The 27,612-nt window shown below is 38.4% G+C and overlaps 1 protein-coding gene across 1 annotated transcript in view; it reads right to left on the reverse strand.

Moving 5' to 3' along the window:
* Nucleotides 1–5,456: 5,456 nt before the first annotated feature.
* The window catches only part of TBX18 (T-box transcription factor 18), a 28,918-nt gene continuing 6,762 nt past the window's right edge, over nt 5,457–27,612 (reverse strand). Inside the window, exons 4-8 of the mRNA XM_032858051.1 lie at nt 26,616–26,787; nt 19,537–19,704; nt 16,176–16,240; nt 10,063–10,157; nt 5,457–8,489 (exon numbers count right to left, since the gene is read on the reverse strand). Of these exons, the coding sequence (XP_032713942.1) occupies nt 7,765–8,489; nt 10,063–10,157; nt 16,176–16,240; nt 19,537–19,704; nt 26,616–26,787 (1,225 nt within the window). The 3' untranslated portion in view covers nt 5,457–7,764. The remainder of the gene's footprint in view (nt 8,490–10,062; nt 10,158–16,175; nt 16,241–19,536; nt 19,705–26,615; nt 26,788–27,612) is intronic.

Below are 27,612 nucleotides of genomic sequence, written 5' to 3' on the forward strand. Positions count from 1 at the left end.
TAGTTTCTCTCTTCCTTACACAACAAGGTTATCAACTTCAGAAAGACAAAATGAGCAGAAGCTATAAGGGACCCACCTTGATGTTCATTCATTCTGAGCCAACCTTCCCTTAAGGCAAGGCACTATTGGAGCCTTGTAACATTCCTTGATGGAAGTTCCTTTAAGATTCTCTTTATTGTTGCAGAGTGAAAGCTTCTATTTCATTTGAGAAACATACAGTTTGACTAATTTTTCCTTGAAATTCATTTAGGCAAATTAAGAAAAAGGAATCCACAAATCTCCCTCAATCCATTTCACCAAATGCCTTTAAGAAAAATGTGCAGGAGTTTTCCAAAACCCTAAACAAGCAAGGTTTTCCCTTCCTGCTATTAATAGAGAAATATCTTATTACAGTTCTGTAAACAGAGCCAAATTGAAAAAATTGCATTTAAATGATGTTAGGGTTTCCAAAGAAAACCACAAAACAAACTCAGAGTTAAGGCGATAATGCATCCCTGTTGTACCTTGGCACAGGAGAAAGCATTTTGCAGTGACCATCTGGGATCTGTAACATTGTAATAAGGGCAAGGGCACCAACTCATAGAGGAGCCAAGAGGCAACACTTTTGCTCCTGCCAACTCAGATATGTTCTTGTAAGAAGGTTTTTCCAGGAAACCAGCATTTCAACTTTTACAAGGCATTTGAAGACACCAGAAGTTTTTTCACTGCTTTAACCGGCGTTTAATGCCAAGCAAACAGAAGATGTTCAATAAATACTGATGAAAAAATTTTGAAAGTGCAAAACTATTGCTATGATAATAAAAATTTCCTGATCTTTTACCTTACTCATAAGACACCGAAGGATGAATAATTCTTTACCCAAAAACAACATTTCAGGTAAGTTGAGAGGAGGTGTAATTTATTAAGTACTATTGAATTTGTACACCCAAAAGTCACTACTAAAATGCACTTCTACATCCAGATGGCTAACAGACACATGAAAAGGTGTTCAACTTCACTCATCATCAGGGAAATGCAAATCAAACCCATGATGAGATACCACCTCACACTGGTCAGAATGGCTAAAATCAACAGCATAAGAGACAACAGGTGTTGGCAAGGATATGGAGAAAGGGGAACCTTCTTGCATTGTTGGTGGGAATGCAAACTGGTGCAGTCACTCTGGAAAACAGTATGGAGGTTCCTCAAAAAGCTAAAAATAGAGCTACCCTATGACCCAGCAATTGCATTACCATAGGTATTCACCCAAAGGATACAAAAATACATTCAAAGAAGTACATATACCTGGATGTTTATAGCAGGATATTATCAGCAACAGCTGAACTATGGAAAAGAACCCAAATCCCCATCAACTGATGAATGGATAAAGAAGATGTAGTATACACACACACACACACACACACACACACACACACACAATGGACTACTACTCAGCCATCAAAAATAATGGAATTTTGCCATTTGCAATGATGTGGGTGGAGCTAGAATATATTATGCTAAGTGAAATAAATCAGTCAGAGGAAGACAAATACCATATGATTTCACTTGTGTAGAATTTAAAAAACAAAATGGATGAGGAGTGCCTGGGTGGCTCAGTTGGGTAAGAGCCTGACTCTTATTTTTAGCTCAGATCATAATCTCAGGGTCATGAGATTGAGCCCCATAAAAGGCTTTGTTCTCAGTGGGGAGCCTGCTGGAGATTCTCTTTCCTTCTCCCTTTACCCCTCCCCTGGCTCATGTTCTTTCTCCCTTGCTCTCTCTAAGTATATTAACAAATCTTGAAAGAAAGAAGGAAAGAAAGAAGAAAGAAAGAAAGAAAGAAAGAAAAAGAGAAAAAGAGAAAAAGAAAGAAAACAGATGAACATTTAGGAGTGGGGAGAGAGAGAGGGAAACAAATCATGAGAGACCTTTAACTACAGAGGAAAAAACAAGGTTGTTGGAAGGAAGTGGATGGAGGATGGGACAGGAGAGTGATGAGTATTAAGGAGGGCACTTTTTATGATGAGCACTGGGTGTTGTATGATGAACCACTGAACTCTACTCCTGAACTAATTTTGAACTATAGATAAACTAACTAGAATTTAAATTAAAAATAATATTAATAAAATAAAATAAAAATTAAATTAAATTAAATTAAATGTAGTTCTATTACTACTACTTCTACTAAGAATGTGAAAAGGCAAATTTTAAAAGTTTTAAAATGTCTTGGCCCTCACTCTAAAAGCACAAGTGTCAAAAAAAATAAATAGGTAAACTGAATCTCTTCAAAATTAAAAACTTTTGCAAGGCAAAGGACATCATCAGTAAAGCTAAAAGACAGCCCATGGAATGGGAGAAGATACCTGTAAATCATATATCTAATGACACCAGAATCTAGACTATATAAAGAACTCCTATACCTCAATAGTTAAAAGACAAATGGGCAAATGATCTGAATAGACATTCCTCCAAAGAAAATAGACAAATGCCAATAAAGCACATGAAAAGGTGCTTAACATCATCAGTCATCAGGGAAATGCAAATCACCACAATGAGATACCATTTTATACCCACTAGGATGCCTATAATCAAAAAGACTTAACAACTGTTAGTAAGGATATGGAGAAATCAGAACCCTCACACATTGCTGGTCAGGATGTAGAATGGTGCAACCACTTTGAAAAACAGTTTGGAAATTCCACAAAACATTACAACAGGACCTAGCATTTCATTCCTAGACCTATAACCAAGAGAAAGGAAAACATATGCCCACATCAACACTTGTACACCAATGTTTTTAACAGCATTATTCATAACAGCCAAAAAAATGGGAACAACCCAATGTCCATCAGATGAATGGATAATTTAATTTATTTATTTATTTATTATTAATTAATTAATTTATTTATTATTTAATTTTAAATGTGGAAATTACCTACAGTGGAATCTTATTTTTTAAAAATTTAAGCAACTTAAAAAATTTAAATACTGATCCATATTACAACACAAAGGAACTTTGAAAATGTTGTTAAGTGAAAGAAGTTCATCACAGAGGACCACATATTGTATGATTGCACTTACGTGAAGTGTCCAGAATAATCTATAGAAGGAAGGTGGATTAGTGGTTGCCTAGGACATTGCAATAAAGAAGGAGTGGAGGGAAAAGTGGAGTGACTGTTAATGGGCACAGAGGTTTTTGCAGGGTGATGAAAATATTCTAAAATTGATTGTGATGAAACTTGTAGAACTCTGAATATACAAAAAAATTGAATTTCTCACTTTAAATAGGTGAATTATAAGGTTTGTGAATTATGCCTCAACAAAGCTGTTATTCAGAAAAATGTTTTGGCCTCATTAAATTATTCTAGTTACCTGATTAATATAATTTCAAAAAGTGGACACAGAATATGTATGAAGATCCAGCCTTGTATAAATTCAATGAATTCCAGAATAACCAACTATTTTATATTATTGTTATCAGAGTCTCAGCATGAATAAAACCCTTCAAAAAAACAAATTCAAGTGTTTTCTGGATGACATTTTAAACGTATTTTGAATGTACCTGGAATAATCTCTAGATATTTTACTAGATGCCATGCTTATTCCAAAGTGAAATAATTTCATGCCATTCAATAAGAGCATCATGAAAAAGAAATTTTATTAACATCTTTTTTCTGTTCACTATAAAGTAGCAAATACATTAAGTTCAGATTCCCCCAACTACTAAAGTATATCCTACATACTATAATAATATAGCATAGTTCCATTTAAAAGATAAATTCTAAGAAATCCAATAAATTTAAAATAATCAATAACCCTGGTCAAGGTCAAGGTATGTTCATTGTAAAAACAGATATACACATACATATGCTTAGCTATTTATCTATATCATATTCCAAAAGACCTATTTTTATAAAGATATATTTTTATGAAGCTATTTTCCTACTAAGCTGAATGTTATTTATACAGTGTCATATGAATTTTATAACTGAAAGGAATGTAAAATTTTTTATTCCAGCCACTCTTTTCACACATTAAAAAAAAAAAAAAAAAAAAACAAACTTGAGACCTAAACTGATTAAGTTTTTGTCCAAAATTATGATTGGGAAGTCGTGGTTTGAAACCAAGCTGCCTAATTCCCAAGAAAATCATGTTCTCACCATACCAAAAGAGCAAGAAAGAAAGAAAGGAAAGGAATTACTCGAAAGTCTATTAGCATGTAAATGGATACAAGTTTATATACCTCTTGGATGTTTCTCTACTTAAATATATATTATTTGTTCTTTTTCATCACTGATAATGAGCTCCCAGAAGGCTGCATTCATGCATGTCTACTTAACTGTTCACTTACTTACTTAACTTACTCTCAACTTGTCTCAGCACATATTTTAAAGAATGATTATCAAGGGTATTAAAACAGAGTGGTAATAACTTAATAACATTATTTAATTTCCAGTGGAAGGCTTCCGAAAACCTCCATGTAGATGAGTCAATAAATTCCCCATGAGGAAACCCAGAGCGATTGCACTTTGAAAGGATTCTTTACAAAGCTGTCTAATTAGAGAGCTTCAGCATAGCATCCACCAACTCTACCATGACTCCTGAAAGAAGCTCATGAAATGATTATTTTTAATGGCTTTACACCAGGTTTGCTTAGAGATCCTTCCCCTTGCACCTCCTCCTTCCCATCCAAATAGTCCCAAAATTGCCCTACTCCAAAAACTACTCTTTTCTTCTCATCAAACTACCTCCAAATCTTCTGTTTATCTAATTCATACTAAGCTGTGAGCTGCTGATAGGTTTAAATCTGGGGAGTGATGTCTCCAGAAGAATTCACGTTTTAAAGGTGAGGTTTCTTTTGCTCAGAATTTCACTAATTCATGTGAGGAGTGAGTGTGATCCTTTGCTGCATCAGCAACACTGGGCTTCAGTCTTTTCTGGGGGCCACGAAAGTCTCCTGACCCCCTACATTCCAGAAATCAGGGGTCAGCAAGTGGATGCCCTGCTTAAGAAAAGCTGTTGACCTCTGGGAAGGAGCTTGTATAGAAGCAAGTGTTAATTTTCAAAATGTGACTGGCTATGATAGCAACAACCTCACCTCATCACAATGTCCCTTGGAATGTTTTCCAGTCAAGGGGTCTAGAAGTGATCTGTCATCACCAGTCAGTGGTATAAAAGCAGCTCATTCTTGTATCCTTGCCCTTCTCCCCTGGACCAGAAACAAAACATACCACACCAAGGCCTCCTCTTCTTACATTTGAATTTTCATGTGTTCAACATTTGTCAGGGCTTCACCTTCAATGACATGGTCAGGGCCCCAAGAAATTATATTTAACACATGAAAAATGAATGCCAGTCCCATTTCTCCATGCCTTGTAATCGAAAGCCACAAAATCTGTGTTTGGGGTGTTCCTATGTGTGCTTATTCTTAGAACAACATTTATAGACACTTTAAATGATTACCCTCCAAAGTCATAAAAGGGTTTAGTAACACACTTTAATATATAATTTCTTAAGCGCTTTTTAATAAAATACACATATATAATTATAATTATCAATGCATGTATGTCATTTAACATAACGATAAAAGGCTAGTCTTTGAAGTGACATGGTGATTAATATTTACAGTAAAACCTAAAGGAAACAGCAATTTGTACAATATTGCTAAATCAAAAAAATTAATAAGTTCTACTCATATCTTTGTAACATTTCAAATCACCAACAGCAAAAAGGAAAATGCTCTCCCTATTAATACATATGAGTACAGATCATTACTTTCCATGTTTTCTCAAGATAGACAACTCTTTTGTTCTAGAATTGTAGTAAGCACTGAGGCTGGGATGGACTTTTCCCATGGCTCATGGCTCATGGCTCATGAGGACTTTTCCCAAATTTGTGTCAAGCTATTAATACCATACAAAATCATCTTCTATAGATCGACCTACTGGAAGTATTTTATGTCCCTTTATGCTAATATTCAATGTAAAACTCAATACTGATTTGATGAGCTGTTAAAAAATCCACGAGGATATTTATCAATATCCATAAACAAAAGTCACATCCTGCGCCAATACTTTTCAAACAGTTATCTGCCTAAATATCTAACAGCCGTGCTGTTTTAAAGGAAAGAAGCAAATCAGAGCTACACCATTTCCCCGTCTAAACTAGAGATGAGTTAAGGCAACTCTGTTTAGCACTGAAAGGAAATCTCACTTAGCTTGGAAAGGAAGTCTGCTTTAGCTTGACAAATATATGAAAGGTAATGAGTCAACGAACAGACATACTATTTTTTTAATTTCTCGACAGACATATGGTAATGCTCCTTATCACGCACTCTTAGCCTTTCCTAGTCATCTCCTAATGTGCTATCAAAGGTACTTGTTTTGAAATCTTAAACCATGTATACATTATTTTAGGGATTTTTCCAAAAATTAATCTACCTTTCATTTTTCTGGTTTTGAGGCTGAAATGCTGTTGAGGTTAAAAGTTTTATAGATCCTTTATCATAATTAGTATCTCCCTCCTTCGTCCTCTAAGAGGGTCTTTATGGTAATGGGCTTTGGCCTTTGCACTACAACCCCCAAAAGACAGATTGCTGCAGATAACCCCCTGAAATTCCTTACAGCGTTATTTAATACCATAAAGGCCTAGAATCTATTTGTTTCAGGAAAGACTCAGACAGAGAAACAAGGTTAAGGAGGAGGGGAGATTTCAACTTGTAGGAGTGGGGAGACATAAATAAGTAGCATAAATGCCTTTTTCCTTACAGACCGCAGGCCAGGGATCTCAAAACAAAATGTAAAAAATATCCTCAATGAAAAACCACATTATAACAATGTAAGGGAAAGCTGACAATATCATTCCTCTTGATTTAAAAAGATAGACATTTCTCATTGGAATCAAAGAATTTGAGGTGGATTTATTTTCTTTTTGGCATTCTACTCATATCATATATTCCCTCCCTGGTGAAAACCAGAATTTAAAAATGTTTACAGAACTCTCTTTAACGGTCTACTTTAACTAAATAAAATGAGCAAAACATCCAAAATACTGGACATTTATTCTCTGCAGATGAATAAATACCTCTTACATACCCAGCGGAAAGTGGAAAGAAGGTACAAGGCTCTCTTCCACCTTACCTAAGTAAATAATAATAGGTCAAGAATTTTTACAGAACCAAGATCATCTCATACCTGTGACAGACAAGAGCAAGCAGGAACACAAAAGCTAATCCTTCATGACTACAGATAGCTCAGAACTAATACTTAGACTTCAGCTGGCTTTGGCATTTTAGGCTCTCACACTGTGCCCAAGAGTAACAGAAATCACAAGACTCTGGGTGCTGGTTTTACTGTTAGTTATCAACAATCAAGTATGAAACTGTGTAGAGCATTTTTCTGATAAATTAAGTTATAAGTCTTGGCCTGGTTAGTATCACTGCCAAGTTTTAAGTATGGTGTTTGGTTTTTAAAAGAGTCGGAGAATTTGGGTTAAGCGTACTACTTATGCCAATACTCTGTGCAACTAAATGAAATAGGGGGGACAAAAGAGGGAGGATGTAGTTTTGCAGGCTGCAAAACTCCACGTGCTATGTACGGTCTACATATATACCATAGATAATCACAGTCTCACCATGAGAAAGTCGAAACACTCAGGGAGCCTTCATTTCCTACTATATGTAAATCTTACAAGCTACTGATAAGTTTCTTTTCATATTGCTTTCAGAAAAAAAGAAAAAGGAAATACATTAGACCAATCTGAGTATGCTTTAACTTCCAGGATTCATCACACCATATGTGCAGACACTTGAGATGATGACAGAGTTAAGCTTCCTAGGGTCCTAGAGTCAAAGAAACTCTGCTGACCCCCACTGCTAAGCAGGTGCACTCCTTCCACAGGGGGCAACATTTGCCGATCGGTCATGGTCCCACTCGGTGAGGACCCCAAGAAACTTCCTTGGGAAGAAACAATTTTCTCAGGACTGGCAGCCAGTTTGGGGGATGTGGAGAAATTATATCCATACAAGGCACAGGGGCTGTGTAACCTGAACGTGTTATAGGAACCCTGATGGGTCTGGTTAGCAGCAAAGGCGTTGCTGGAGGGTGAAGGCATGATGTACTGAAGCTGGGGGGACATCCCCGAAATCTGCATGGACAGGCTGGTCTGTGGGCAGCTGAAAGTGTCCCCATCTGTGCCACCCATGGACATGTTCACCGAGGCGCTGCTGCTCACGCCCACGTAGGAGGGAGTCCTGGGCGTGGCAAAGGTCTCTCCGCTCTGGTTGGTGAGCCTGTTGTAGGTCTCGGCCAGGGATGTGCTGTATCGGTTGAGGGTGAGGCCAGAGCGGGCACAGGCAGAGTAGTCAGCCGGGGCCAGGCTACACAGCTGGCTGGAGTTGGGCCCCAGATGGAAGGCAGGGGAGGAGCAAGGGGAGCCAGACAAAAGATGAGGGTGGGTGGCAGGAACGCCATTCCCAGAGCCTTGGAGCAACGTGGAGGAACTTGTATTTCCTACAAAAGAAGTTGAAATGTAAAGAGCAGCGACTCCACAGCCATGTTTTCCTTTCAGTTTGGTGAACATGAGCTAGACCCAGCTTGTCACAAGGAAGCCTACATTGAACGATGAAGAGGAGAGGGTCTTGGCTCTCAAGGAATTACAATTTAACTGAATTCAGACTGAAATATTTTAGACACAAATCCTCTCAATATTTCCAAGGCATATGATCTTAACCAAGGCAATCACTGTTTTTTTTTTTTAATTGCAGATGGTATCAGGACACTGCCTCATAGATTTTTCACATTTTCTCCCTCCATTAGCTTTCCTCGAGTTTTCTGATTTTCTATAATAAATATTACAAACACTGACTTCCCTGGCATCTTTATAACTTACATCTTACTCTGTATCTTGTTCCAAAAGTATAGCCATCACCTCTCTTCTTTCCATATTTCACTCCTTCAGCAGACCTTGCTCTGGATCAATATGTTTTCTTGCGTGAAAATGGAAAGAATTCCAAAGGAAGAGCCAAACTCGTCAAAGACACACGCTGCCTCAAACTTATCTTCAGCTGCCCACTGAAAGCTTATGTGCCTCAATGGCTAGACCACATGGGGCTATTACAAGAAGGCAATAGTCTAGAACTTCAAAACTCTCATTTCCAACCAGAAACAGGTTGGTGAATCACAAGCTTGTGCAAGAGCAGAGGCCTGCCAGATAAACAGTCCTGTGACATGGAGAGGGTGGTTGACCCTGTGTCCAAACAATAATGATGGTCGCGGCTATCTCCCACTCTCTGGATTCGCTGGCAGATTGATGTCTGCAAACTTGACAGAACTTAGGGGGAGAGGAGAATTCCAACAGACTGGACAGGTTGTAAAGCCTTCATTGCTCCAGCAACTGTGTTTTATACAGCTTCTCAAAATAATCAGAAAGCCCAATCCAGTCAATGATAATTATCTAAAGCCCAGCATGTTAATTGTCACTGGGGTGCTGGGCAGGATCAGGCGTAAAAAGCCCGAGTGCAGGAATGGGCTGAGGGTCCTACCTACCGAGCAGAGGAGGAAGCGTCTTCCTTTTTGCATGCAGCTCCCTCTGAGGAACCACTAGCCTGAGCTTGGGGGAATCACTCAGAGGTGAGCGCAGGAAAGTCTGCCTGAGTGTGCCTGACCTCCTCAGCATAAATCCAACAGGCAAACCCTGCCTAGAGGCCATTCTGCTGAAAGAATCGAAGACAGAAGCTGGCAAGGAAGGGTGAACTGGGACCAGCACGGGCAATTCCCTGTGAGGTGGGCTTGGCACAAGAGCCCACAGTCTGGCTCTAATTCTAACAAGAGATTTAAGGGTGAGGTAAAAGTCCTGAAATATATTGACAGTTTGAAACATCCAAGACTTAACCTATGACCACAAGAGCCATTTTTCTGGTCCCCATCCCCATTCCTCACAGAAAAGAGATGGATCCTGTAACAAAAGGATGTTGGTGATGAGGTCACCATTGTGGAAGCCAAGGACGTCAAGAGTATTTTTCAGCACCTGAGCTTCCAGTCAAGAACCGCCTGCACCTGTGACCCCAGAAACTTTGTGTTTTACCTTGCTTGGGAATTCCAGGGATATCTTCAAAGGTGAGAGTCCGTAGTGAAGGTCTCCAGAATGCATATGACTCCACAAGGGCTTCCAAACCCATTCTAAATGGAAGGATTGGGACGGAGGTGGACAAAAGAAGCCTCATTAGGAGCAGTTGGAGCTTTTGGCAGTAATAAGCAGCTCAGAACACCTCTCTGGTGTTGACAGTGTCCCCCCACATTGGTAGGGCAAGAGCTTGGCACAGGCAGAAAGAAAAGCTTCAGAGATGGGCTACCATTCTGTCACCAGGAGCACAGGATGATGGAAATCACCCAAGATATGCTGTTAACATTCTCAGAAAACTAAGCCAACCTCGGAGAAGAAGAAGCTGTCGCTCTGTGCTAAGGAGCTCAGGTGAGGCCCATCCTAGCTGATGGGAGTCCAAGGCTCTGGTGTGATCTGGAATCCACCCTCTCCCCCATAACATTACTTCTCTCTCTGATGCGGAAGGCTTCTCCACAAAAAGACTGACCCTGTAAAGCCGCTTTTTCTTAAGAGACATTTCTGTCCATCATTTGGTCCCTTGGTAGCCAGCTTTAGAAGAGCTCTCATCCAAAGAAAAGCAGCTTCTCTCTGGGGAGGGGCATAATCTCCATCACACCAAGTGCTGCCAGGATAGTCTCTCCCTTCAGCAACAGGGAGTCCAGGCGGGTCGGGGGGCAGTACTGACCTCTCAGCCCAACATGCAGGAGGAGTATAGAAAGGTGATCTCACATGCCGGCATACCATACCATGTATGGCTCTGGTATTATCAAACATTCTTTTCTGGTCCCTACATACACTTAGTGAATGGATACTTAAAGAGACAGGATAAGTTGGTTGTAAATTATTTATATGATATATACAGATATATCTATATATCTATCTATATCTATTTATCTATCTATCTATATATGTTTGAAAACAAGGGTAACTACTCTGCATATATAAATGTATGTGTCTCCTCCTATAAGTGATCCAGAGTGCCTCTTTCCTTATATCACTATATAATATTTATATATAAATAAAACTAAGTCCTCTAGGTTCTGGAAATGAGGCATTTCACTCAACTAGCCCCATTCTTAAGACCTCGTTAGTCTTCCCTCAACTACCAAAGCCCTAAGCAATTTGTTAATCTTAACATTGTGATTTTCACAAAACATAGAGTTCTGTTGTAGAAAATATCTGCATTCTGAGTATCAAACAATATTCAGACTTCTCTTGTGATTGTTATAAACAGTTTTATTCAACACAGATAATCTGTTTTTAAGGCAAATGTTCAAGAGCGGGTTCTTAGGGGCGCCTGGGTGGCTCAGTGAGTTAAGCCTCTGCCTTCGGCTAAGGTCATGATCTCAGGGTCCTGGGATCGAGCCTTGCATTGGGCTCTCTGCTTCGCCCCCTCTCTCTGTGCTTGCCTCTCTGCCTACCTGTGATCTCTCTCTTTGTCAGATAAATAAATAAATAAAATCTTAAAAAAAAAAAAAGGAAAAAAAAGAGCAGGTCCTTAATCACTTGCACTCAACTTGCTACCTCCTCTGGGTACCTTGCATCCCTAAATCAAGAACTATGAGCCCAAGGCTAGAGGAACCCTCTTGCCCCAGAGTCCTACCACCTACACAGCATGGTGAAAACTCTCCAGACACTCAAAGTAAGTGATATGGCAGATAAAACCACCTTACACAACTTGGCCCACTGTTCTAAGGTTTTACATGCTGAATCTACTTCCTTAGTGTTCAGAGTATAGACTCCATTGATGTGCTAATGTCCTTCATGACTCCATGGAGCGTGCTAGAAGGAGACAGCAGTGTATGTGTGTGGGGGGTGGTACTGAGGGCACGCCCAAGCTCGTGTGCATACACTGCCCTCGTATGAGTCTACACATGGACCTGACTCATCTCTCAAATCACAAGTTCAGGGAGTGCTGCTGGAGCACTTGCAAAAGCCATCACCAGCCCCACACAGGTGCTAGTACAGGGCTGCCAAAGGGGAGAGCAGGGCACAAAGTGGATCTGCACCTGCCTTCCACCTGGGCTGCATGGAGCGTGAAGTGCAGAATCTAGCTTTGGATGTAATCAGTGATCTATGGAGAGAGGACTATTCCGTGGTGAGAACACTGGATTGGGGGTCAGGAGAACTGGGGTGTGGCTCCAACTCCTTAAAATTCACTGTATGACCCTAAGTAAATGTTTTAACCTCCCTGGACTTCAGTCTCCCACAAAGTCAGGAGCAGACTACGAAAGCTCTGCATCCTTTCCTAGCTCTAAAGTTGTTTGTTCCTAAGTGATTTTTCCAAAACCAGACATCATATCTGTGGCTGACTATGAGCCAAATGCAAGCCAGATCCACTCAACAATATATTATGCACATTAAAGTATTGATTTGGGGGCCGTTTGGCCGCTTGTTCAGTCCCAAAACCCCATGTTTCCTGCAGGTTATGTTTAATACTCAACTGATGAATGCTGGGCACCATCTATCTGATCACTATTTAGTTTGTGTCAGGTTTTATAACTTTCTAGAAACAAGCTTTTCTAAATGCTACAGAATGTTTTTATTACCACATAGATGAGTTTTAATAATCCTAGATTTAAATATTAAGGATACCAAAGTGGTCATGGAGTGGTCTCGAGGGGAGCTTGCTAAGAGGTAATTAATAAGCATCCATTAGACTTAGACACTCATTAACTATGGAGACGAGCGTTACTGCATTATGTGTTTTAGCAGTGTAAACTCCATTATGCTTCAAAGACAAATCCATACACCCAATTCCTGAGGAGACATTACTGATCACCACAAACATGTCACCTTCAGCTTTAAAGAGAAGGTTCTGAAGGTGACATATCTACAAGTGATCCAACTTGGAGCTACTGACAGTTTTCTTGAGGCTGCTGTTTCACACTGCAAGTTCCAGAAAGGATTTCAGATATTTTGCAGGAAACAGTTATAAAATATTTAGTAGCTGAATCTGGACTTTTTAAAAAAGGCCTTCATTTTCTCCAGTAATAGAGACTTTTCCCATCTAGTTAAAGGAAAGATAAAAGGCACCTCCCGCAGGAGTGCAGCCAAGGCGATAATTTATACAAGATGCCTTTGAACAATTTCCACATTTTATCACCATCCTAATTTATGCTATCAAATGGCCAAGTTTATTTAGCAAAATGGTTATGTTTTTCCTGAAGTATTTAAAGCAAAGAAATTTCTGTACCTTCCTGAGTAAAAAATTTTATAGGGTCAAACCTAAGGCCTAACTGAAGAATGAAACTATTCTCAGCACATAAATTCTCTTTCACGTAGCAAATGTCTTGCAGTAGAGCTTTTAAGGGCTGAAGCTACTGATTCCTATAAAACAGGCTGTAGAACCATAAATAACCAGGAAGGGATAATTTTTAATTAAAGCAAATTGTTTTATAAAGTTAAAAAAAAATCACAAGTCCATGTTTATTTCTTGTGCTGCTTAATTTGCTTATTTCATATATGGGGAAAAATAAAAACAGTTTATATTGAAAAGTAGTAACAATAACACAACAGACCAGGGGTATTAAAGAAATAAAATGAACTTTTTCTCATGGGCTTTCTTCTCTGTTTATATGAAAAAAAAAAAAAAAATCACTCCCTTCCCAAGCCCACAACACCAATGCACCCTCCAAGTCTTACATATAACTTAAACCTTTTTTTTTAAGGAAAATACATAAGTTAGAAATCTGTAAAGCTGACCAAATTCCCTCTTCTCTATACATGAGTTTTTGCATTTATCAGTGGAAAATATGAAAATTAGCTTTCTAAATAGTATTGTATATAAATATTATATAAATATTTAGCCTTCCAAAATGAGCACTGAAGACCTGTCTATCATAAGCATGGAAAACTAACTTTAATGAGACAAAAAGTAAAATTATTCATTTCACTAATAAGAAAGCTATATAGAGGCAACATAATTTTCTTGTACTATGATATTGTTTAAACATTTGGAGCAGGACAAAAAATTTAAAATTTAACAAAATTTAAAAAGTGTTAAAACATAATTCCTATGTTCTATGTGTCCATTAAAACTTTTAAAAGTTTTAGGGTCAGGAAAGAATAGTAGCAAGAACCACAGATGCCACACCTTGTAAAACAAACGGAAGGAAAAAGTTCATATCAAAGCTAGCATTCTGACCTCATGATACCCAACAAGGGACTTAGTAGTTTATTTTCACCAATCCCACTGATTCTCTTCACTGACCATATTCAAATGCCTTTTCATTATGCTGACATTTCTAGAATTCTTCCTGAAAACTTCTCCTATGCATCTTATCAGCTCACTTCTGTTTGTAGGTTTATTCACTATTGGTGTCTATCCAAATACACCTTTTAAAATATTTTCAAACGTATTGCTTCAAAACTGAACCCACGGTATCCAAGCAGTGTGATTCCCCTAGTGTCAAGAGCAGTGAGGTGTCTGCTAGGTCAATCCTATAGGAGAGCCTGGACACGGTTCCTGGCTATGTATTCCTCAAACCTGAGAGCTGCCTTCATGGAGTTTCAGTGAATTTTTATAAATGTATTCACTGCTTAAAAAAAAATAATGAAATGAAAGAAATGCTAGACCCTTAACAAATACTATACTGCTACCATCAAAACCACAAGAAGATTCCATCAAAGCATTTCTCAAGGTAGAAAAGAAGTCACCCCAAAGGCTCCCATTAGTCCCTCAGGAGTGACCTTCTCAGTTACTAAATTATTCAGCTTTTAGAAATGCCTCTGGACAGCAAAGTTAACCAAGAGCCAATGGAACATAACAAAAGCCACGCAGAGTTGTTCTCACATTAAAAACATCTAAAAAGACAATGATTTCAATATATCAGACAACAGGTATTATAGGATTACTGCAAATCTTCCTACAGAATAAAGAATTCCAGAGGGAATTACTAGTGCTATTGTTAATCGTTTTGTTGATGTACCTGCACTAAATTAAAGGCTACTCTACTCTCAATGCATTTCAGCTGCATTCGAGTCCTCATGCTTCGTGGTGTTTAAACAATGTTCCTGCATATAAGAATATTCTGCAAGCACTTGGCGGTGTTCTGAGAAAAGATCTCTGTCTGCACCAGCTTTGCCCAAATAATTGGCTAGAAGACTAAAAATCTAGACTACCAGTGGACTGTTCTCTCTCTACACTTTTAAATCAGACTGTCCCTAAAACAAAACAACTGGGGCTTTCGACTTCCTATAGAGGTAGCCTATACCAAGTTTTCAAGAATACCAAATTTTCAAGAAGTCTTAGAATAATTTCTGGAGGACAGTAATAAAAACTTCTCAAATATTTCTTTTTAAAAGCTTTAAAAACATTTAAGTCAAAGTTTTACCCTGAAAAGGCATCTGGAGAACGTTAGTCTGTTATTACTCTCTATTACTATCAATACTTATCTTAGAAAATATTGCACCAAACTCTATTGGAATAGAATCACATCCATAAATTAAAAACCCATGGCACACAGACAACGGTGATCTGCTTTTTGATAAAAGTAACAGAATGGAATTCATTATGGTTGCTCTTCCTCCTTGTACAAACACCATAAAACACGACACAGAGAAAATAAACAAGTGTGTGGCTGTCAGCGCAGCCAAGACAAATTTGGAAACTAAAGAACATCAGCTCCCTTGGTAATGGGGCGTTAGTTTCATATTCTAATTGGAAATCTGAGGGAATGGAACCCCATCATATTCCGAAGACAGAATCAATAGATTGTTGTGACATCACTAAGTAAATTAAAGAACAACAGCAGGTGTAGTGAGGCTACTGACTTGGAATATCGAAGGCCCGGGGCCTGAAAGACAGGTTTCCTTAAGGTACCTTCAGAGGTAGCATGCACTGTGCACCCGGAGAACTTGCATTTTTCACCCAGCATCCCACATCAAAATTCACCTTAGGAATGGGCAGGCCATGGCATTAAGCTAAAAAATAAGGTACATCCAAGGCCCAGCGGTACCGACAAATTTTAATCCTCATCAGAAAATTATTTCAAAACCACGTCAGTGGTTAACTGTTTACCTTGTAATGGAAAATTCACAACAAGAAGTCGAATGTATTTATCAGAACCAGAATGTTCTTCACTAAGTCTTACCTGTTACGCCCAGAGTCTCGAAAGCCTTTGGCAAATGGATTCCTATCTATCTTCAGGCGAGTAATCTGGAGAGTACAAAAAAATCTTATCAAATACTATAAACGTCAAGTAAGGCCATTAAAAACAGAAATGGTGGAAGAACTACAAGTAATTACAAAATTATAAAAGCGTTCCTCTCCCCTATTTCTCAGGTATTTTATTATCTTAGCTGCAAAGCTAGAAGAAAATTTCAGAAATCACCTAGACATTCATCTTCTATGAAAAAAAATTCCCCACCCCTGTTTAAACTCTATAATTAAATCTGTTTTGCATTTAATATCACTAGAGAAGGAAATTCTGAATCATCTGTTGATAACCTGTCCTTTGTTTGACAATCCCTCTGAACTAAAAGCTCTTCCCTTTAACTCTGTCACGTGGTTTAATGGTGTTCCTGTAATGGGTAACAGCTAATAACCAACTTCTACCTTGTCAAGTTCCTTGTAACACCTGAATGCCATTAAGCCCCTATGCATCCCTCTCTTCTTCAGATTTAGGTAATACACACTTCTTTAACTTTTCTGCCTCTGTATTTTTCTTTGTCTCTCTTTGGATCATCTTTATGGCTCTCATCTGAAAATTTTATTCTTTCCTCTGTTTTCTGTTGAGTTCTGACCTGGTCAGAGCCCTACAGTGAATGTCTAACCAGAGCTAACAACTACTGGAAGGCGCTAATGAGATTAAATTTTATTCATGTAGTAGAAATAAATGTTTTAATTTAAACAGAAATCTAGGGGTGGGATTTTTACAAGTGGTCTAATCATCTCCATTAAAAGATATTTTTAGTTATACTATCTTGTAATTGACACTAATAACACCTCATCTATTTCTTTTTTTTTTTTTTTTTAAGATTTTATTTATTTGTTTGACAGACAGAGATCACAAGTAGGCAGAGAGTCAGGCAGAAAGAGAGGAGGAAGCAGGCTCCTGGCTGAGCAGGGAGCCCAGTGCGAGGCTCAATCCCAGGACCTGGGATCATGACCTGAGCCGAAGGCAGAGGCTTAACACACTGAGCCACCCAGGCGCCCCGACATCTCATCTATTTCTTGACAGATCTCCACCTTGCCCCACAGAAGTTACAGCCTGTTCTCTAAGAAGCACATCATGCTTTGTTTTCTATGCTCTTTGGTTTAGTGGAATCTACAAAGTTAATGAACATACTTCTGAGAGTGCCATTTTGGCTTAGTACAAATGAACACTGTTGGATAACACTAAGGAAAAGAAAGGGTATCTCTGAAAACTCATTCATAATCCCCCTCTACTATCCTGAAGGAATTCTTGTGAGTTCATTATAGCTTCATTCTTTGTTCATTTAAACAACATTTAAATAACATTAAATACTTTAAGTGTTCGTTTAAAATAGGATTTCAAAAAAGAGTAGAGATTTATACAATGGTGCCTTGTCTAAATAGAGATGTGTTACTGTTGCCATTATTTTTATTACTGAGTGCATACTATGTATGCTGTACTAAGAATTTTATATGCGTATTTCATTTTATTCTCATGTAGTTATTATCCAATCTTATGTTTTCTTTTAAACCAAGGCTTAAGTTTCCTGTGATCATAATGTTACTTGTCCATACACATAGGCTGGGACCCTAGGCTTCAGAATCCCCATGCTGTTAAACACCACCAAGCTAAGCTGCTTACCAATTTTCCCTGAGTTCTTAAAATAGGAGCCAGGAAGTTAAAAAATGAACATCACTGCATTTGGTTATTATCAATTTCCCTTCTTCTAATTTTTTTACCCTATTAATCGATTTGTCAGTTTGTCCATTGGTATTAGTCACCAAAATGTACCAACAAGCCCACTGCATCTTGTTTATTATATCACAGAGGCTAGGAGAAAAATACACATTTGACATTGTTAATCTGTTTGTGTTTGAGAGACAAAAAAAGAGACAGATAAACTGAGGTTGCTTAAAAGGTACTGAATGTCTCTGCTCTTTTCTCCTCATGGTTATGTTTTTCCTCAAAGAAAAAAAAATCATTTTTGCATCTAACATATTTTAAGAATATTTTCCTAATTATCCAATCCTTCTAAAGGTTAACTTCATGCTCCTTCCTCAAAGTCTATGTAAAGGCATAACAATGTGAGTGAAAGGACAGGATGGCTTCAGCTGTGGGGCCGGCGGCTCCACATGGATGAGGGCAGATGTGCCTCCCAGCCCCCAAGGAAGATGCAGGGGACTGGATCCAAATCTCCTCATAAGCTTTAAAACAACAAAAACCACAGCTGAGAGATTATAAAGCCTTAAATTTTAACTGAGATGTAAATAAATGTAAAGAGAAGAGGAGAACCTAAAATACTTCTCCTGACCACTAAAATTTTAAAAAAAGGAAAAAAAAGTCTACCACAGACCACATCAGCCTCAACTACATCAGTATTTTTTATGAAAACTGGCCATAATTGCATGGACTAAATTGCCTTGAATCAATTTTCCACCTATTTGACTCAGCCTTAAAGAAATACATACACTTACATATATTGGAAAGAAATATTTCACTTTTGAAATTATTATTAATTTTATGAAAAGATTACTCCACCACTGCTGATCTCTCAGGCTATAAACATATGTGTCATCCTCTCACAATCAGAGCATATCTTGAAGAAATCGCCATTTTTGTATATATACTAAAATGACTATGTAAGATAAATGCTTCTGAAATATTTCTTATAATACATGGGTTATAGTTTTAAGACAATGTGAATTATCAAATCTTATGCTCTATGATACAATCCAGGTTTCATATTCTACATATCTATTTCCATTTTTTTTTGTTTTTTGTTTGTTTGTTTTTGTAATGAAAGAGAGAGAGAGAGAGAGTGAGTGGAGGGGAGGGGCAGAGGGAGAGGGAGAGAGAGAGAGAGAATCTTAAGCAAGCTCCATGCCCAGTGCAAAGTCTGACTCGGGACTCAATCTCAGACCCTGAGATCACGACCTGGGCCAAAATCAAGAGTCAGATACTCAACCAACAAAGCCACCCAGGAGCCCCCACATGATTTTTAATCTTAATTATGACATCATGATTCGACATCCCAAAATGGAAAGCAAACCTATACTATTCGTCATGAGACACATTCTTTTCTAAAGAAATTCTCACTAGCAGTAGCCTTACTTGGAGAATCATGAAATTAAAAAAATTGTTTATACACACACACACACACACACACACACACACACACACATCCTAGATGTCTTATATGGCAAATGCTTTACTTTATGATACTTCATAACATTTAGATACAGTGAAAAGGATAGCTAGCTTTCCACTGACACCTGAAACAAAATGTCTAGAAAGATAGCGATTCTGAGAACAATACCTGCTGATTCTGATAGGCAGTAACCGTTGTGAAGACAGTTTCTGGAAAGGAGAATGCCTTTACTCCCTCTCCAGATGGAACAGGTTTGATGGGAGAAAGATCATCCCCGCAGTCTTTACGGATGACATGGACCCGCGGTTGGTATTTGTGCATAGAATGAAGAATGATCTGTATCAAGGAAAGAAAGCCAAAGATATCAACAACTTCTGCCCAATCTCAACACCATGACTAAATATTTAATGTGTAAAATAAATCCCAGTTGGAAATAAAAATTTCCAAGGATGTAAAAGTGCCAATGTAACAAAGTATGTCAAAATTGGAAAGGGAGAGTTAAGAAGTTATTTGTAAAATATGCATGAAAATACAAAAGGAAAAAAAAGTCATTATTTTGGTGGAACACTGTGTACAACCATGAACCCATGAACTTAACATCTAATTTTCTATTTATGCAAATACAAGAATAAATTCATCAGCATTTTATTTACAGTGAACCACATGGAACTTAAGAGTCCAAACCAGTAAAACTAAAAGTGAGATTGAAATGATTATTTAAATTCCACCATACCCATCACCTAAAAACAAGCATTTGTGCACCAAGGTTTCTTCAGAGAACATTTTTCCTCCACTGGTGACAACAAAATGTCTATTCAAGGGCAAAAGGATTCTAAGGATACCCAAGAGTCTGCCTTAGATGTGGCTTATGACATCCCTGGTTTTCCTGGAGAACCCAGTGTCCATGTCTGCATCAGAGGGAAACTTCCCAAACCCAGGCACCTGAGCATGGAAAAACTACTGCACTCAACTCTTCTAGGGAAATCTGACTACTTTCTACCCCATGATTCCTCTTCTGAGAATTTATCCAAGAACATATTTCAAATCCAAAAAAAAAAAAAAAAAAGCACTCCATGCAGAGAGAAGGGCAGCACACCATCTTACAACAGTGGAGAAACTATAAACCACTTACATGAGTAGATTGGCTAAGTAACTGAAAATCGACACAATGGGAGAGATGTTATTCAGCCATTACTAAGTGGTGTTTGGGACATTTTTAACCACAAAATAAAATGCTTCTTTTTAAACTTTAAGTGATCCAAGTTGTTTATAAACAATTGCAATGACATGAAGACAGTAAAAAGGACCCACAGAAAGATACGAACAGTGATCATCTCTAGATAATTGGATAATGGGTGAATTTTTTTCTTTTTCTTTTTATGTTTTCAAGGTATACGATATGGAATAAAAAAAAAAAAAAAAAAAGCCTTACCCAGTGAAACTGTCTATTTGCTGCTGGGAGTCCACACTGAGGTATTCATCAATGAGTTTAGTTAATGGAGCTGTGACTTCCCTGAGTTACACGATTTGAATGCACGTTTGGGGAGTTGGGAGTGTTGAGGAGAGTTCCTTAAACAAAGTCTAAAACACAGTGGTTGAACTACCTCGTGTTTTTCAGGATCTGGGCAGTTTCACAAAGCCAAATTCTGAATATTTGGTCAGGCCCAAAACAAATAACCCTATATCTGGAGAATGTGTTTGCAGCCACCAGAGGATGTCTTCCTCCCCATCAGGCAGGTCTGGTGGGCACTGTCATTAGATCTGCTATGCGAGCATCTCTTCCACTAATAGAAAATTTGAGGGTAAAAGAACAAAACAACAGACCACCATGCTAGATGAGGGGCAGCACAAGTATAAGGAAAGGATAAGAGAATACAATAGACCTCCTGGTTGCCTGTGGATACACACATGACTGTGGAACCTCTAGAAGTTTCTTTTCAGGTCTAAAAAAAGGACAGAACTTCACTAAACCATTAGTGGCTCACAAAAATCAATTGAAAAGGTTGCACTGGAAATTTTTTAAATAAAATGATAAAGTAGAAACATAAAGCATATTCCTTATAGTAAGGATAAGTACTGTTTGTTTTTTTAAGATTTTTATTTATTTATTTGACAGACGGAGATCACAAGTAAGCAGAGAAGCAGGCAGAGAGAGCGGGGGGAAGCAGGCTCCCTGCTGAACAGACAGCCCGATGCGGGGCTCAATCCCAGGACCCTGAGACCATGACCTGAGCTGAAGGCAGAGGCTTTAACCCACTGAGCCACCCAGGCGCCCCAGGATAAGTACGGTTTTGCAGAACAGGATCTGTTTTCTTTGTGTGTGTTTGCACCAGGTCATAACGTAACATGAACATCTGGTTACGTGAGTCAGGTAAAAAGTCTCAAAAACATAGGTGTAAGATTTATTCTGATGATTCTAGTGATCAGCAAATTCCACAGTAGAAGAGAAACTGGAGAAAGCTACTTGATGTCAAACAAAAATAAGTACATAGCTAGTTTCAGAAAACTAGAATAAACTGACTTGGATTGAAGGAAACAAAAACTGACTTGGGTTTCTGTTTACTTGTCAATGAACACAGGTTCTTGTTTCATGAAGTTTTTGTTCTCTCAAGCAGATTTCTCCATATAGCTATATATACTTAAATTTTATTTCTTTCTTTCTATCCTTACAGAATTTCCAAAATGACATAAGTTGGGGTATACTGGGGTAGAGTATAGAAATAGCTGATGTATGCCTACGTCTGCACATTAAAGGGCAACTGCGGACAGTAATCTGGGGATCTTTCCAGCAAAATAACAGGCTTTCAATATTACCTATCGGAACTTATTATACCCCCGGATGTTTTCTGGGAATGCTAATCAAGCTTCAGTTCTCCTGTATAAAATGACATTATTTGCTTTTTAATGATCTATCAAACTTATAATGATGAGTGGTCAATAACATATCTAATAAAACAAGTAGAACTAGGAGAACTACTGGCCTTATAAATAAGGAGACCACAATGATAACGCTGAAACTCAAATAATTTTTCTGATCTGCATGCTCCATGCTCTCTGTTCCGTTTAAAAGGAGGATTTTTTTTTTTTCTTTTTGGCATTACCTCGTAACACAGATAGTCACATAGATTAATGTTTATAAACACAAGAATGCTGTCCCATGTGCAGGTCAATACATGTTTTATCCACTATAAAGACATTAGTTTTGAGTCAAAAGAAGTATGATATTATTTGTGTGTTTGTTTGTTTTTTTCAAGATTTCATTCATTTATCCGACAGAAAGAGAGATCACAAGTAGGCAGAGAGGCAGGCAGAGAGAGAGAGAGAGAAGCAGGCTCCCCAACGAGCAAAGAGCCCGATGCGGGACTTGATCCCAGAACCCCGAGACCATGACCTGAGCTGAAGGCAGAGGCCTTAACCCACTGAGCTACCCAGGTGCCCCAATATTATTTATGTTTAATGTGAAGGGCCTACAGTGCCTGAAGTTGACAAACCAGCTGTACCTTACAGAACAGCTCAATAAGGAAACATCACCTCCTGACTCTGGAAATTTTCTAGATGTCCTAAATGCTGGTGTGGGAACAAGTCAAGCAAAGGGCCAAGGAGGAGCAGCTCCCTGGCTCCCTGCATTCTTGATGACGCCTGGTGCTGACTCACTGTAAATGGCAGGGGTCAAGACAGTAACACTGGATCATGAGCTCCGTAGCAAGATGGTCTTGGTTTTATTTCACATACACTGTGTGTGAAACACTCCTTATACACATGCATGTTCAAGTTCATCAGCTCACCTGATTCACTCAGAATTCTCTGGTTCTAACACAACACATGAGAAACCAAGCCTCAGAGACCCAAACTGATATGCTCATGAACATAAACATGTTGGATCTCCAAGCTGTTCCAAGTTCCTTCCATCAAGGAGATCTTGGCAATCCCCTCTGTGATTCCATCCCTCCCCACCTGATTCTCAAGCAGAAAGGGGAAGACGATGAGGACAAACTTAGAGCTGGGGTGACTCTATGTCACTGACTCCTCAGCAGCTGAGAAAGTCCCCTGACTGTGGCAGACTGGCCATGCTTCCTTCCGAAGCACCCCAGCACTATATTTGAGCCCTATGAGCCCTGTCAAGGTTGAAAGACACCATTAAACGTCTTCTAATTTTTTAAAGATTTATTTATTTATTTGAGAGAGAGAGAGAACAGTGTGGGTGGGGGGAGGATAGAGGCCTCAAGAGGGAGACAGAATTCTGAGCAGACTCCCCTCTGAGCATAGAGCACAACATGGGGCTTGATCTCACAACCCTGAGATCATGACCTGAGCCAAAACGAAGAGTCAGATGCTTAATTGACTGAGCCACCCTGGCGCCCTTACTAATTTCTTAGGGAAATGCTCATCTAAATGTTTCCCTCCAGACAACAAATTCCAGATGAAAAGGGAAACATGCACACGATCAGAAGGAGCTAGCTTACCCAAGCATGCTAACTGTCTGTACACTGGTAGCCCAAGGACCAGGCTTTGATTGTATACAATCCAACAGAAAGCAGACTACAGACTCACCAAGGAGTAAGCAGAGATGATCAAGTCTTTACAACATTCAGTGGTTAGTTGTGGACTTATAGGGCATTCCACTCGAGATTCTCACCAATATTCCTCTCTAAGCAATCCCTGGTATTTGGGAAGATGAAGTCACACTGAGGGAAATGGCTTGTAAGTTCATGTTTCATACAGGTCTAGGTCTAGTCACAGCCCTGTGAGGACTTGATTCCTACATTAAACACATCTGTTTAATAAAAATCCCATGTCTACATGCCATTTTCAGGTCACTATTTTAATGCTTCTGTATCTTTCGCACAACATGGGGCTTGATCTCACAACCCTGAGATCATGACCTGAGCCAAAATGAAGAGTCGGATGCTTAATTGACTGAGCCACCCAGGTGCTGAGAACTGGGAACTGAGAGGCCAAAAAAAGTAAGAAAGCAAGTTAGAAAGTAAATTAGAAAATCACTTCTCATTTGATTCCACAGCTTGATTAATTAGAAATTAGTGGCGCTTCCTTTAATATCGGGGGGCAGGAGACCCTCAACCATATGATGGCAGAGGGGTGAGTGCCTGAGAGATTTCCGCATCAGGAAATGATAAAACTGAATTAGAAAGTCCCACCAGAACAGGACTACTGTCTTCCTAGATGCTGAATCACATCAACAGTGGACTAAGAAACAAATTCCTAATCTCAAATCTAACCTCACTGAGGGTCATCAAATGGCATAAATAAATACAATAGACACATTCCTCATGAAACCTTCCCAGTCTCTCCTGGCAGGGGTAATGTGGCGTCAGTACTTCTACGAGCCAACAGCAGGATTATCTGTGTGCACGTCTTCTTTCCCCATCTAGACTAGATCACTGAAGGCAGAGACTATGGCTTTTTATGTTATACTACCTTTTACAAAGTCTCAAAAAACACATGTTTTAAATAAATAATTGAAAAGAGCATTTTTCCTCCTATATTCTCCTCTAGAATCAACTGATTCATACATTTTTACCAGGTGTAAAAGCAATTTTCTTCCTTCCAAAATGGACAGGTATATATCTGTCTCTTCATTTCTACACTCATTAATTACCTCCCTGTATTAAAGTATTACAACCTGCACCACAACCTTAAAAGAAAAATTTAACTGATAGATGATACATTTCTCTAAATTTTGCCTGTTTTCTGCTATGTTTTTTGTTTTTGCTAAAAGCCCAATGCAGGGCTTGATCCCAGGATGCTGGGATCATGACCTGAGTGGAAGGCAGATGCTCAACCAACTGGGCCACCCAGGCGCCCCAATTTAAATTATTTAAAGAAGTGTACCTTATTTATGACAGGTATATTTTTTAGTCCCAGTTACCTCTTTAGAAGAAATGTTCTCAAACTGTAGAACTCAGAAAAGTAGAGGATATTTAAGCTTTTGAAAATAAGTCACACTTAATGGCATTATTTTTAAATTTTCTACTCCAAAAACAAAAGACCTCCTCAATGAATATGCTGGCAAAGTACAGCCAGCTCCCTCAATGAAACAGTAGAAACTAGTGTTCCTTCCCTGAAGTCAAGTGAAAAGCAACTGTTACTACTTGACTATGTACATAAAGAATAAAAAATAAAAAAATGAAAAGAAATGAAGTAATGTACTAAAATATAGGGCATGGAGTTGGAGTCAGAAATGAAATCTATGTTGAGACTTCTGTGATTTTGTTTTAAATCATAAAAGGCAACAGACAAAAGCAATGTAAGATAGATGTATCTTAAAAATCCAGATACTGAATTTGTACCACGATGAAATTCATATTGGATGTTTTTATTAAGGCCAATTGTTTAAGATACTATCTAGCAACTTGCAAATCATTTCCCATCGTAACTTTATTACTAGTTCATGACAGTTTGCATTTTTGTTTTAAAAGATTTGCTCATAAATATACTATATGTCACCCTTCGAGAAATGAACTAGTTGGCATGTATGATGTATACTAACTCTACAAAAGGCATTTCAATCCTGCCTCAACCAAAACCCTCTCAAATAACAAAAGCCTAATAGAAATGCTGGCTTACGATGGAAATCAGCGTGTATCCAGAGTTACTTATATTAAAATAATAACGTAGAAATTTTGCCTAGGAATAATATTGCAAAACAATAAGGGGTTAAAAATCACTGTATTATTGGAATGACTGACTTTGACTTATAAATCATGTTTCAGCAGGTTTAAGACTAAAAGAAATTGTTATTGTAACATATTTAAACACATCAGATGCCATCACAAAACAGCAGGGAACATGAAGATGAAATACACAAATAGTGTAAACCTGGGCCATTACTGAGAAGCAATGAGCTTCAACTAGGAAAAGGGCCGAAAGCAGGCAGGACACAATAAACCATCCTCCCTGTTAACCCAACTGTCAAGTATTCACATTTGGAGCATAATAATTAGCACCTCATAGCCTTTCAAACAAATGTTTTGGCTAACAATGTCTGCCTGAGATTCTATGATTTCAATACAAATGCAGAATCTAGTTTTAACCTATCATGCCTTTCGTAGGAGACGCTTCTGGCAACAGTCATTGTCTCTGTTGTGAAGACAACCTTGATTTTGCACAGATTAGACACACGCTGATCAACAAACTTCAGAGAGAAATTCATGCCCTTCGGTCAAACAGGGTATAGGTCTGGCGACCCCCACCTCCATGGGGGCACAAGAGGGAGGCCATCTACTCACATGGCCTTGGTCATCCAGTTCATTGTTGGTGAGCTTCAGCTTGTCAAAGCTGATCACTTGTCTCATCCAAGTCTCTCCTGAGGCAGGCGAGTCTGGATGGATGTACACCCGTGGCGGCACAGGGGAGTCCGCGTTCCCCGCCACCATCCATTTAGAGCTGTGGTAAACATACCTACAAGGCAATGACAAGGCTCAGTGTACAGACTATTGTTTTCTGGTAATTTCCAAGTCCATTGAATCTGACAAACTGTCTTTTATTTTTAAGTCTGAGAAACAACAATTTGCTCTTTACATCCAATACATATAAAATAAGATTTCAAGTACTCTTCAAAAACTCTCTGGGGCAGCTGAGAGTTTTCTGACCTCTCAGAGTAAGTGATGTGTTGAGGATTTATGCACACCATCACCTCCATAAATTCAAGTACCTTAATTCTTATGATTCACTTATTCACATTAGACATTCCATCTGAATTCTGGTATTTTCCATTTTACATCTGGATATTCCATTGACATGAAGAAACTATTGCTGTTGAGCTTAAAGTTGTCAAGCTCACCTTTAAGTAAATCTCAAAAATACTTGAGAGTTATACCTTTAAGTGTCCCACTTCTTTAAGACCACTTTCCATTTTAGGCAATGTACAAACGAATTAGGTAGATGATAGAAAGTCAAGGGGAAATTGTCAAAAGTTCCATAACTTTCATTTTATTAGAAAAAGAGTTTTAGCTATGATCATTTAGAATATTTTTCTGATTCTATTAAAATAAAAATTGGAGATAATACATTAAGTTTAACTTAAAATTTTTGTATAATCCAAAAATGTAGGTCTTTATCTCCTAAATTTCTCTTTCTCAACACTTATAAGAAAGGTCTTTAGTTTGCAAATATCACTAATCAAATATACATCAAACTTTGAAAATGAAGGTATATCTGATTAATATTATTTTTCTAATTAAGGGACCAAACATCCTCTTCTGTTTGTTTATATGTGTCAAATAT

Source organism: Lontra canadensis, unplaced genomic scaffold (assembly GCF_010015895.1).
Source record: "Lontra canadensis isolate GAN:19392208 unplaced genomic scaffold, GSC_riverotter_1.0 scaffold14, whole genome shotgun sequence".
Lineage (NCBI taxonomy): Eukaryota > Metazoa > Chordata > Mammalia > Carnivora > Mustelidae > Lontra > Lontra canadensis.